A 14,354-nucleotide genomic window follows, 5' to 3' on the forward strand; every position below is an offset into this window, starting at 1 on the left:
ACTTCAGTTCTGTGAATTTTATAAGGTCTTTAAATTTATTGTTTTCATTTCCATGAAAGCCTAGTATATTATTTTGCCTTTTCAAAAGAAAATCTCTTAAGGTTAAAATCATCAACTGAAAGACATTAACACAAAATGATTTAGATTAAGTTACTTAATGAATTGAGATTGGTCATGATCGTGAATATGACAAACTATAGCTGAAAATTGTACTACCTTGTACTGGCTAATTAGAAAAGATCAAAAAGCAGTATCATAATCACAGGCAAGCAGAAATAGGACAGAGATCTATGTTACATATCAAATATTAAAAGTTCATTGACATTAATATAGTGAAAATAAGCAATAAAAACTCTTTCTTTAAAGAATTATTTCCACTGTAATATTTGAATGTACTTGTGATGACACCAATGCTAGTACATCAAGGTAAAAACTTCAAAACACAGACGAAAATATATCCTTAAATCCTAAATTAGTTTATCTTCAGTAAACATCATATTTAATGGAAAGCAACATAGATTTTCTTCATTTTAAATGTTTCCAACTTTTCTATACTCTTCATTCCAAATTTGCTAAGAATTGTGTGTGTGTGAGGTTTTTATTTAAACAAACAAGCTAAAGAATAAGAGTTTAGGATTATAAATCTTGAAGTTCAAGTTTAACGTTAGAAACAGAGCTGTTTCAGTTAATGTGACTCTGAGGCAGGGAGGCTGAGAGTAGAACAGAAAGTCACAGGTAAACGAAGTGAGGGGCCAGGGAATCACATAATGGATCTAGAAGTCACAGGGAATGACCAGTTGCAGGAATTAAAGTGGAAGGGAGGTCAATGAGCCAGTTACAAAAGACTTCACGTAATTTGAAGGGGATGTAAGATCAAAAATTTCAAGGAAACCACAACTCTCTCAGGATTAAGGGGGTAAAAACCAGAATGGATTAGCCTATTAGATGAATGGAGCCAGTTGACCTAAGGACTTCAACAGGAAAAACCTTAAAAAGCATTAGTAGAAGCAAACAAATAGAAGTACTGAGCAACTATATATAGTAAAATCCCAAGACAATGCAAATTCAGATAAAATACGACTGAATATTGACTGCGCCTACCCCTTTCTCAAAAGCAGAGTAGGCTAAATTTCTAATTATAGAAGAGACAAGTGAGTCCAGAATTATCTGCTTCATGATTTTTTATGACTTTCTCAGTTTAGGGTACAGTATTTTTCACTGTCTTTATTTTTGTGTTTTGTGACATTAGCAACCAAATGAAAATATCATTTTTCACTAACCTCACAACAACCTCTGCATTTAACACAAGAGAATTTTGGGTGAGATTTTATTGTACCTGTAACTGTGCATGGCTTGTTCTCTAAGACTCTCTTGTATTTTATACTTTAGATAATAATGTGCATGATATAAGAGGGCAGCACTAGAAGAGAAGTGAAGTAAAAAAGGTTAAAAGGAAGCAAAGACTTTAAAGAAAAAGCAAACCCATCAAATCACTTTAATGAAAGCAAGAGAAAGTTACCCAGTAACAGAAATGTCAAATTAGTCTTCTGGTTAATGTCTGTTTTATCAAAATGTTTTATCTTCTGAGATGAAGGAAAATAGACTCCCTTTATATCCCCCATTGGACTGTTTAGTTGTTTAAAAATATACTATTAAAATAAGGAAAGAAGAGTTGAAAAAGCACACAAACATAATTAAATTTGCCTGTAGGGTTAATATGGGGGAAAAAATTTAACTTAGATAGATGAGAATTTTAGAATTAGAATCATTGCACCCCATCTGATATACTGGCCACTCAATCACTCTAGAACCTACTGACTTAAGGAAGAATCAGGGGATCATAATTCATAACATTAAATAATCAAGTTATCTCCCTCTTCAACAAAATACTGACTTCTTTTTCGCTAAAAAAACTACTTAAATTTCTAAAAGAAGAATTATTTTGTAAATCTTGAATAAATATACATAGAAATACAAAGTTTCTACAATTCTTGACCTAAGCATTTATTTGCCTGGAAATAAACTAAATTTTCATTTGGATTTGGATTTGAAACCAGGGCAATTTATCATACTTCTTAGTACTAGGCCTTCTCCTAAAAGCATTCTATCAACATTATTAAACCAACAATTGGTCATACAAATCAGTGGTGTTATACCATATTAAGTACAACTTTACCTCCAGGCAGTCATTGAAGAGGAAGAGAGTTACTTGTTCTCCTCTGTCACAGGGGTGCTCACCTAGAGAAATGGTTTCAACTCGTTGGACTAAGCTTCGGTGAGACGATAAAAGATTAGCCTATAGCAATTGAAAATATTAATAGAAGAGATCACTTGGTAGCAAGCAATTTTTTAAAAGTGATAATTTTTTTAATAAGTGGTCCCAAGATTCTGTTCATATTAAAACTGTAGAATCTAAACAAGGAAGAGAAAATAAACTGACAATCATCAAAAATGACCACTTACTGGGCATCCATCTACTTCATAAACAACATCAAAGATTTGCTTTTGAGCTTCAGTTTTTCTCTTATCTTCATTAATATGCCTGAAAAATTAATAAAGTTATCTTTAAAAAACAACAGAATATGAAAACTGCATACAAATACATCTCCTGTCACTATGACGTTCTTCCATGTGAGTCTATTTTAATTTTGATAGGTGAATCAGTTGAAATAGTCCCCTAGAAGTATCCCACGACATTAGAAAAAAATTCCATAGATCCTTCAGAAAAGTATGTGTAACTATACTCCTTACTACATTCTTTTTTTCAAATCATTATACACTTCCTAAAATACATTAAACCAGTACAAACTTCAAGGGAACAGAAGTTCTAACTATAAGTTCAGTTAAGGTTTTATGCAAGTCAGTTGCTAATCATTTCACTGAAACAAAAACTAAGGCTACTGCTTCCAGATAGGGTGGAATAAGAACGAAAGGATATACCCTTCTGCCAGAAACAATTAAAAAATTATCAAAATATAAAAGAAACAAGGGTTCTCAAGACACTGAAAGTCAATTCCTATGAGACAGGAAACAAGGCAAGCCAACTATAGTCGATTATACTGTCTATAGGAGACACACTTTGGATTCAAAGACATAAATAGGCTGAAAGTAAAATGATGGTACTACTCCACCCAAGAACAGCAAAACTCACATTCTTCTCAAGTCTACGTGGGACATTCTCCAGATTAGGCCATAACATGCCTTAGAAAGTTTGATTGAAAGACTGAAATAATACAAAGTATATTCTCCAACCACAATGCAGTGAAATTAAAATTAATAACAAAAGGAAACTTCTGGAAATTCACAAGTAAGTGGGAATTAAACAAAACACTCCTAAATAACCAACAGGTCAAGAAGAAATCACAGGGGAAATTAGAAAATACTTTGAGATAAATAAAAACAAAAACACAACATGCCAAAATGTATGGGATACAACTAACTAAAACAGTGCTTAAAGGGAATTTATAGCTATAAATGCACATAATAAAAAACAGTAATTTCAAATCAATAACCTAACCTTCCACTTTAAAACTCTGGGGGAAAAAAGAGCAAACTAAATCTAAAGCAAGCAGAAAGAAGAAAATCATAAAGATTGGAGTAGAAATTAATGAAATAGTGAATACAAAAATAAAAAAAATCAATAAAACTAAAAGTTGGTTCTTTGAAAAGAACAACAAATTGACAAACTTTAGTTAGGCTGACCAAGAAAAAAAAGAAAAGGACTCTAATTACTAAAATCAGGAATAAAATATGAGACATCACTACCTTACAGATATAAAAAGGATTATAAGAAAACACTATGAACAACTGTATGCCAACAAATTAGATAGCGTAGATGTAATGGACAAACTCCTAGAAAGACACAAACCATAGAAACTAACTCAAGAAGAAACAAAATCTGAATAGATCTATAACAAGTTCAATTAGTAATTTTAAAACTTCTTACAATAAAAAGCCCAGGCCCAAATGGCTTCACTGAGTAATTCTACCAAACACTTGATGAATTAATAAGAATTCTTCATAAATTCTTCCAGAAAAATAGAAGAGGAAGAAACACTTCCCAACTTCTCCTGTGAAACCAGTATTAGCCTGAGACCAACGCCAAAGACATCACAAGAAAACTATAGACCAACATCCCTTATGAATGAATATAAACACCAAAATCCTCAACAAAATGCTAGCAAACCGAATCCAGCAACACATGAAAAGGATTATACACCATGACCAAGTGAGATTTTATCAGAGGAACACAAGTTGGAGTTAACATGTAATTATCAGTATAATACGCCATATCAACAGAATAAAGGACAAAAACCACACGACCACCTCAGCAGATGCTGAAAAACTGTTTGACAAAATCCAATGTCCTTTCGTGACAGAAACATTCAACAAACTGGAATAAATGAGGACTTCCTCAACCTAACAAAGAGAATCTACAGAAGTCCCACAGCTACCATCATACTTACTAGTGAAAGACTGAATGCTTTTCCTCTAAAATCAACAAGACAAGGGACAAGATGTTTGTTCTCCCCACTTCTGTTTAACATTGTTCTGGAGTTGCTGGCCAGGGCAATTAGGCAAGAAAATTAAACAAAAGGCATCCAGATTGGGAAAGAAGAAGTAAAACTACGTCTATTTGCAGATTACATAATCTTGTTTATAGAAAATTCTAAGGAATCCACTAAAAAGATAATAAAACTAAAAGAAGTTCAGCAAGGCTGCAAAGCACAAGATCAATATACAATACACTAGGTGAACAATACAAAAATGAAATTAAGAAAACAATTCCATTTACTACAGCATCAAAAAGAATAAAATAGGAATAAATTTAACAAAAGAAGTGCAAAACTTATATTCTGAAAACTACAAAACGGAGTTCAAAGAAATTAAAGAACGAAATGGAAATAAATGTTCACAGATCAGAAACTCAATATTGTTAAGATGAAAATACTCCCCAAATTGAAATATAGATCCAACAAAATCTCTATTAAATTTCCCACTGTTCTCCTCCCCCAAAACTGACAAGCTGATTCTAAAAGCTACATACAAATTCAAGAGACCCGGAATAGTCAAAACAATCTTGAAAATAAAGAACAAAGTCAGAGGACTCACAATTCCCAATTTAAAACTTAATATACAAAGCACAGTAATCAAGACTGTGTAGTACTAGCATAATCATAGACACAGAGATCAATGAGATAGAATTGATAGTCCAGAAATAAACCCTCACATTTATGGTCAACTGATTTTTCAATAAAGGTGCAAAAGCTTCAGTGGAAAAAGAATGGTCTTTTGAACACACAGTGTTGGAACAGATTTCCATATTAAAAAAAATATATCAACCCACACCTCACCCTTTATACAAAAATTAACTCAAAATGGATCACAGACCTAAATGATTTTTACCTAATGACTAAAGTTATAAAGCTTCTTGAAGAAAACAGGAGAAAATCTTTGTGACCTTGGGCTAGACCAAGATTTCTTAGATAAAATCATAAAAGTATCAGTCATAAAAAAAAATTGATAAACTGAATTACATAAAAATCTAAAACTCCTGTTTTTTGAAAGAAACTGTTAAAAGAAAAAACACAACACAGACTATGTGAAAATATCTGCAAATCACATATCTGACAAGTCTTTTAACCAGAATATATAAAGAATTCTCAAAACTACAAAGAAAATAACCCAAATTAAAAAAAAGTAGACAAAAGATTTGAACATACAATCACCAAAGAAAATGGATAGTAAACAAGCACAAGGAAAAATGCTCAATATCATCTGTCATAAGGGAAAATGCAAGTCAAAACTACGAGATTTCACTACACATCTATTAAAATTTCACAAATTAAAATGACTGACCATAGTGAGAGCTGATAAGGACAAGGAGCCACTGGTACTCACCACACACTGTTGGTGGGAATATAAAATAGTACAACTGCTTTGGAAACAGTTTGGCAGTATTTTTCAAAGTTATACACACATCTACTGTATGACCTAGCCATTCCTACTCCTACGTATTTACCCAAGAGAAATGAAAGTATATGACCATACTAAGACTTGTTCACAAATGTTCATAGCAGCTTTATTTGTAATAGCTAGAAACTAGAAATAATCAAAATGTCCACCAACACACAAATGGATAAATTGTGGTATATCCATATAATGGAAAACAATAAAAGGGAATGAACTATTGATACAAGCAACAATAAGGACTAATCTCAAAATAATTATGCTGAGTAAAAAAAGTCTGACCAAAGATAGTATACTGTCTGATTCCATTTAGATAAAATCCCAGAAAATGCAAATTATAGAGATGAAAAGAAGAGCAACTGTTGCCTTGGGATGGGCAGGTGGGACAGGGAGAGGCAAGAAAAGGGACTACCAAAGGGGATGAGTAAACTTTCGGAGTTGACAGAAATGCTCACGGAAATGTTCCTTATCTTGATGGTGGTGATGGTTTCACGGGAGTACATGCATGCCAAAATTAAACTACATTTTACACATGTATAGTTAATTTAAAAAATAAATATTTAAACTACTACAGCATATATCTATGGCAAATTAATGTTTATAAGTTAAGTCATGTGTAACTAATATCATTAGAATCCAATTTTAGGTTTTTATGGTTTGCTTAAATGGCAAGAACTAGTTAGTTGGTGGTCATTATTTCCTTTACCTGAGGTATTATGGTTGTTTCAATCAACCACAAGCCTTCAATCCATAGGCTAAACATTCAAGAATCTCAAGAATTCAGATGTGGTCAAATTCTATAAGGTTTATAAATCAGCATCACAATTCAACATAACAAATAGCATAAACTACCATCAAAATAATATCGGCAGAGTTTCTACACACTAAACAGGTAAACTGGGCAGGTAATAACCTCTTAGCTTTTCTCTTTTGTGAAGATATGCTAACACTGACTGCCTACTTCATAGAATTTGCTGAAAGAATCAAAGTAGTACGTGTGTCAGAATATGTTAAACTATCAAGTGTTGAAAAATAACTATTACCCTGGCTTGAAAACAAATCAAAAGCACGAAGTTTGGCTGATGAACATATAAAATATGAACATAAGCAAAAAACAAAAAATGCATAACCCTTTCAGAAGCAACAAAAGCTGGTATTCCCTAATTTGAGCATTATTCTACTGCCGAACCCTCTAGAGCTAGGAAACCTTCTCCCTAAGAGCTCTTTCGCAAGTATGTTAAGAAACTATTTCACATAGAAGCTCCCCATGGAATCTCAGAAATCACCTAATTCTATCTATTAAACACGTTGATATGTAAAGTCCAAATTGCTGAAGTGCCCTCACCCTCCATGAGGCCAGAGTTTTCAATTCTGATCATAATAATAGGCATGAAAGATGATTTCTGATCAGAGCTGTCTCCAAATTAGACCTACAGCAAGTAACCAAAGTTAACAATCAATCTCCCCAAGTCAATTTCATCACATTTATACTTTAAATACATCTCCAACCAACCTCATCAATTTAATTCTATAAAACTCAAGGATATGAAACAAAAAGTAAAAATACAAGTATTATAAGTCTTTTCTTTTTATTCCATCATGGTCAAATTCCTGAGTTACATTTGGGCAGTTTATATAAAGATAAAAACAAGCTATGACTGGAGGTATATGAAGAAAATGTCTGTTAGTGAATTTATAACATATTCAAATTTGTACACCATTGTTCCTTCCATGCATAATAGCTTAACACCTTCAGAATGTGTTCTTGATTAACCAATGTATTCTTACAATACTTCTCCCATCATTTTAATGTGTAACTACACTATTAGAGAAATAATATATATAATATTTTACAAAAATTTGTTACTGATATTTTTCTCTCCATTTAAGACTCTAATTTTTCTATTAATTCCACTCTAAATCTAAGAACAAAAAAAGTTTAAATAATGCACTTACGTCATTACTTCCTTTAGTGATCCTATAGCTTTTTCTAGAGTGCTTTTGTCAGGATTTTCTTCAGCTGTATGCTTCTTGAGATCTGTCATGATAAAATGTTTGCTCCACAATTAAAAGAAGTTCAGTGGTTTTCCATCTAAGACTTAAAAATGCTATCCATTATGATAGAAATAGGTTGATTAATTTTTAAAGATATATCTAACCCTTACTTTAAAAAATGTTTTATGCAATGTTGCTTTAAGAGCTTCCTTCTTACACCTTTAAGGTTTCTACATTTTTTTATTGACCAAATTTTCAGAATATGTAACACATCTTCTTACACTGCTATCTCAATTCCCTTCTAGTAAAGCTTGGGGACTCTTAGATTCCTCAAACTCTCTCCACAGTGCTGAATGAAAACACACAATCTTCAATTAGCTGAGAGATCATTATATGTGTTATATTTCATATTGGGGCCCATGGCTCCATCACAGAGAGCATTTGGTATCCTTAATGGCAGGTCTGTTTAGTTTACAGGTTCATGAGATGCTTACTCTTTTACTCTTCTTAACCAAGTTGTTTATGCTATGTTCCACCTAATGGTTCCCTAGCAGCATGCCCACCTAATCTTTTAAGTGGGGTGATAGGAAAAAGGCTTAGAAATCACATTCATTTTAGTCATGACAACATTTGAGGGATTTCAACAAGTACTTAATGAAACAATAATGAAGATAAGTAAATAAGCAAAAAATATACTGCTCTATAAAGTTTACCATTTGCTTGCTCATATAATCTCCTTACAATCTATAAAATGGGATAGCTTTTAAAGACTGAGAAATCATTTTATAAGGTAATAATTGTAAATTCTATTAGATAACCTTAAAGAGAACAAAAATTATCAAATTTTTTAGTTACCACTACAATTCATATGTTAACCAAAAGATTTTAAAGAAAAAATAGATTAAATAGTCAAAAAGTTAGCCTTCTCATCTGCTATACATACTATTGTAGTTAAGATTTGGGGATCAAAAAGCTTTATTACACACTTATTCCTGTTTGGCAGTTTTTTTATTATTTCTTAAATTTAAGTATGAAAACTAAACTAGAATTTTATAAAAATATTCACTACTTTCGTCAACTAAATGTAAAAGCATATACATGCCTTTCTTTTACTGCAGGCAAAATTTATTCATAAAAATTTACTTTCTGCTGTAAAATTTCCTTCCATTGATACCTGTAGTTTAAGTTCTAGAATAAATGGCTGTATGTTTCAAGAGTGCTCTGTACAATCTAAGGGGAAAAAAAGTAAGCAGAAGAATAAGTATATAGAACTTTACTAAGATTCAGAAAAGGACCAAACAATTTGAAACATGTCATCTCTCATCTTGTGATTTTGTGGATGAATTGTGTATTTACATGGATGTAAATTGATTTTGAATTAGTGACACACCACAAAATGTAAGAAGACTTAGCGGAAGAAAAAGCATAACATGAGTCAATATAATTGATATCAGAACAAATAAAGCATTTTAGGCCAGACTGAATTTTTATAGCATCAGTGATTATTAAAGATTATCCATAAAGATATACTCTATGTAAAAGATATAAACTTTAATGGTGAAATCTAAGAAAACTATGAAAATGAGAAGAATTTCAATTTTTTTAGAACAAAACAATTCCATAAAAACATCCAAAATAGTCTGAAAACAGATCAGACAAGTACCATTTAAAAGTAATGCAACACTGGGTAACCTCTGTACTGGTCTGATGAGAAGTTCGACAAGGCTCTGCCGTCCACATTCTGGTTTAGCTTGGTTTATCTGAAAGAAATTAATTTATTCAACAATAAAAAAAGGTCTTCTGCAAAGATTCACACCCTACATTTATTAGACTACACTTCATCATTAGTGCCCTAGGATAAGAACTAAGGGGGGTGGTAGGGTGGGAGTTGTTCTCTGGCATATTACTGGGGTTGAATAATCTTCCAGGCCCTGAAGTGACCTCCTGGCCAGCCCAAAGGTTAACATTTTAACGGAAAGTGAGTTCCTCTACATACTCCCAAATATTCCACCTTAAGTTTCTCTTAAGTCTACAGCATTCACAAGAAAAAAACAGTTTTAAAATACTAACTATGCTGATACCAGTGGATAAACAAAGTAAGGCACTGGTAAGAGAAAAAATCATTAAAAGGAAAACAAAATGTCACTGGAAAAGTTTTAGGTGTTTAAGAACTAAAACATGTATAACTTTTTAAAAAAAAAATAACCACATTAAGTTTTGCATGCTCTGCTTCGGTAGCCCAGGGTCAGTTCCTGGGGATGGACCTACACCACTTGTGGCAGCCATGCTGTGGCAGCGACCCACATACAAAATAGAGGAAAACTGGCACAGATGTTAGCTCAGGGAGAATCTTCCTCAAGCAAAAAGAGGAAGATTGGCAGATGTTAGCTCAGGGTGAATCTTCTTCAGCAAAAACAAACAAACAAAAGAAACCCACATAGAACATTCTCATTCACTCAGCTGCTTTTTGGACCCTGCTACCTAGTATGTGAAATCTTCTGAAACTAAATATCACTGCCACTCTCAGGTACAGCTAAAGTTAATAAATAACATTAAGGAGTTGTTATATGAATACATTTTGACCAAAAGTATAATTTTAATAAACTCCTTCAGAAATTATTCTTAGGTTTTAGGGGCTGGCCTGGTGGTGCAGCAGTTAAGTGTGCATGTTCCACTTCGGCGGCCCGGGATTCGCCAGTTCAGATCCCGGGTGCAAATCTGGCACTGCTTGGCAAGCCATGCTGTGGTGGGCATCCCACATATAAAGTGGAAGAAGATGGGCATGGAAGTTAGCTCAGGGCCAGTCTTCCACAGCAAAAAGAGGAGGCTTGGCAGCAGATGTTAGCTCAGGGCCAATCTTCCTCAAAAAAAAAAACGAAGAAGAAAAGAAATTATTCTCAGGTTTTAATCTGAAAGAAAAGTGAATTACCTTCAGAAAAGCATGAAATCTTGGTTTCTGTTTTTCACATTTAATAATTGTTTCCTTGCTCATTTCAAAGAAGTTTACAAAGGGAGGATAGGTTTTTACCAAATCTTTTGACTAGGAAAACAAAAGAAAAAAAAAAACCAAAACATTAATTTGTAATGCATGTCACCCTTAGACAATAAAACGTAAACTCAATCAATCAATACTCACAATCTGACATACTGAAAAGAAAAGTTTAAAGTAAGTTTCTTCTCAAGTTAAGTACAGAAATTTATTTTATAAACTTCTCACTAATGAGTGAGCTGTGAAACAAAATGCATCAATTGGTACAGACAGCATAAAACCTGAAAAGCAAATAAAGACCCAGAAAGAAACAAAAGTATACTGCAGCTTACTGTATTGATATAAACACGACAAAGTTTAAAACTTTCTGTAAGTTCAGAATACAGTAATTAGAGTTGATTTATGCAGAACCCAAAAACATACTACTATTTATTGAAGGATCCAAACCACCATTAAAAGATCAATTATATTACTCAAAAGTACAAACAAAAAAAGGAAAAATATCTTGGGTAATAGTGGAGAATAATAGGTATCAAAAAGATACGTGACAATAATCTGCATATTTGGAATTTTCAACAAACCAGAAAACACCTAAGAGACTATATGGTAAGAACGGAATTTAGGAGGAAGCCTCAGAGAACAAAAGTGCCAGAACCCAAGGCACTGGAATTTATACATAGTATTCAAAGAGACTGAAAGAAATTTATAAATTCTATTCACAGCACTTCATTTAAAATGAATTTACAGAGGTGGTGTCAAGATGGCGGCGTCAGCTGACTCTGAACTCACCTCCTCCCATGGACACAATGAATTTACAACTACTCTTGGAACAATCACCCGTGAGACAGGACTGAAAACTGGATAAAAAGAATCCCCACAATAAGGGATAGTGCTGACTGAGGTGAAGAGGCAGAAATTCCTTGCTGGAGAGAAAAAAGCCATCTTTGAGCCACAACATTTCACAGGCAGCCCAGAGCAATCCTAAGATACAAAGTCCTCCCTGGAGGAGTGGGGGACTTGAGCAAGAAACACTACCACAATCAGCAGCTTTTGGACTCAGCACAACCAAGACAAGTGTCATAATACCTGGCTTTGCTGGCTATTAACTACAATGAGGAATATTCCCAGAAAAGCTATTGGACACAAGGAAAAAAACAGCAGGCTCTTAAAGGGCCCAAGCACAAAGTCAACTCTTTCAGAAAGCAACCTAAAATCACCAGAAAGAAAGGTGCACAGTCCTTTGGTGAAAAGAGACTCACCTGATAGGCTCTGCATGCATCTCACTGAGAGGTGAGACCTCTCCAGGGACTGAGACATTGGCGGCAGCCATTACTGTGACCTAGTGCAGGCATGCTGACACAGATGCTGGAAGACGTCAGTGCAGTTCTTCCTCTGGCCTGTTAGCCCAGGGTCTGCTCCACCCACTAGAGCACCAATTTAATCCAGCTCAGCCAGGGAAGGCAACCCACACTCTGCCCAAAAGCCACCTCTTGGGCAACTTGTGGACCCACATGGGCAGGGTGCCTGGAACCTCTGCAACCAGGCAAGTGGGTCCACTTCAGGGGGGCAGGGTTTGAATGAGGGAAGGACCTGCAGTGGTGGAGTGAGCAGAGCCTCTGCAGTGGGGTGACTGGGTACACTTCAGTGGGTCAAGGCACTCAAACAGGGCAGGATTGTGTTGATGGGGTGTGTGGCCCCGGGGCAGTGGGGCTTGTCAGCTGCAGCAGACTTGTGCTTCTCAAAAGCCACATAGGGGAGATGCCTCACATTCCAAAGCCTGAAACAACTGGGTGCTCCCATACCTGGGGGCGGCCCAACTAGGCTGCAATCCTGAGAGAGCTGACAACAGTTTTGCAGGCTGGATGTCCACAGCAATTATAAGCCTCTGTGCCTAGCAACCAGCCACACTGGGGGCCTACTCAGTAAAAAGAAAAATTGCAACAGCTATTACACTTTGTAGCCAACTGTTCTGGGACTTCCCATACTCAATAAAGTGACTGAAGGGACCATAATAGCCACATGCAGCTGAGCATTACAACGAGCTGGCCAAGGGGGCAGCCTAGCCTCCCTGGGCAACTGCAACAAGAGCAACCCTGTCATAACAGAAGGACACACGAAGGCCACACAGGGCACACTCCTGGAACATTTGGAACTCGTGACGAGAGGGAAGCACACTGCTGGGCCTCATAAGGCATCTCTTACATTAGGCCACTTCTCCAAGATTGGAAGATGTAACTGACCTATCTAATATACAGATATAAGCACAGACAAAGAGGCAAGATGAGGAGGCAAAGGAATACGTGCCAAGTAAGGGAACAGGAAAAACCGCAGGAAAAGAACTAAACAAAAAAGAAATAAACAACCTACCTGACAAAGAGTTAAAACAAATACTCATAAGGATGCTCACTGATATTGGGAGAAGAACGGATGGACTCAGTGAGAACTTCAACAAAGAATTAGAAAATATAAAAAAGAACCCATCAGAAATGAATACAATACCAGAAATGTAAAATTCACTAGAGGGACTCAATAGCAGAATAGATGATACAGAAGAACCGATCAGTGAGCTGGACAACAGACTAGAGGAATACACCCAAGCTGAACAGATAAAAGAAAAAAGAATTAAAAAGAATGAGAACAGTCTAATGGACCTCTGGGACAAAATTAAGCACACTAACATTCATATTATAGGTCTTCCAGAAAGAGAACAGAGAGACAAAGGGGCAGAGATCTGCTTAAAGAAATCATAGCTAAAAACTTTCCTAACCTAAGGAAGGACACAGACATCCAGGTACAGGAAGCAAAGACAGCACCAAATAAGATAAACCCAAAGAGGCCCACACCAAGATATATTATAATTAAAATGTCCAAAATTAAAGATAAAGAATCCTAAAAGATGCAAGAGAAAGGCAACAAATTACATACAAGGGAAAGCCCATAAGGCTATCAGCTGACTTCTCAGCAGAAACCTTACAGGTGAAGGGAGTAACACAATATATTTAAAGGGCTGAAAGGAAAAAACCTTCAGCCAAGAATACTCTACTCAGCAAGACTATCATTCAGAATGGAAGGAGAGAGAAAGAGTTTACCAGACAAGCAAAAACTAAAGGAGTTTATCACCAAGAAACCAGCTTTACAAGATATGCTAAAGAGACTTAAGAGGAAAAGAGAAGACCACAAATAGGAATATGAAAATTATCACACACACACAAAAAAAGCAATAAAATCACTGGTAAAGGCAAATATACAATAAAGACAGCAAATCAATCACCTAAGAAGGTCAAAAGACAAAAGTACTAAAATTATCTATTTCCATGATAAGAGGGTAATGGATACACATGCACAAAAAAAAGAGGTCAGATATATCATCAAAACATAAAATGAGGGAGAAGGGGAGTAA

General features: G+C 34.9%; 1 protein-coding gene across 6 annotated transcripts in view; it reads right to left on the minus strand.

The window, feature by feature from the left end:
- Positions 1-14,354, minus strand: part of ECT2 (epithelial cell transforming 2) — a 66,943-nt gene that overhangs the window by 15,655 nt on the left and 36,934 nt on the right. For all 6 annotated transcript variants that reach the window (XM_046659764.1, XM_046659763.1, XM_046659768.1 and 3 more), the window contains 5 exons: positions 10,895-11,005; positions 9,629-9,725; positions 7,927-8,008; positions 2,464-2,542; positions 2,177-2,296 (listed from right to left, as the gene is read on the minus strand). In XM_046659764.1, the coding sequence (XP_046515720.1) occupies positions 2,177-2,296; positions 2,464-2,542; positions 7,927-8,008; positions 9,629-9,725; positions 10,895-11,005 (489 nt within the window). The remainder of the gene's footprint in view (positions 1-2,176; positions 2,297-2,463; positions 2,543-7,926; positions 8,009-9,628; positions 9,726-10,894; positions 11,006-14,354) is intronic.

Source organism: Equus quagga, chromosome 4, assembly GCF_021613505.1.
Source record: "Equus quagga isolate Etosha38 chromosome 4, UCLA_HA_Equagga_1.0, whole genome shotgun sequence".
NCBI classification, from domain to species: Eukaryota; Metazoa; Chordata; class Mammalia; order Perissodactyla; family Equidae; genus Equus; species Equus quagga.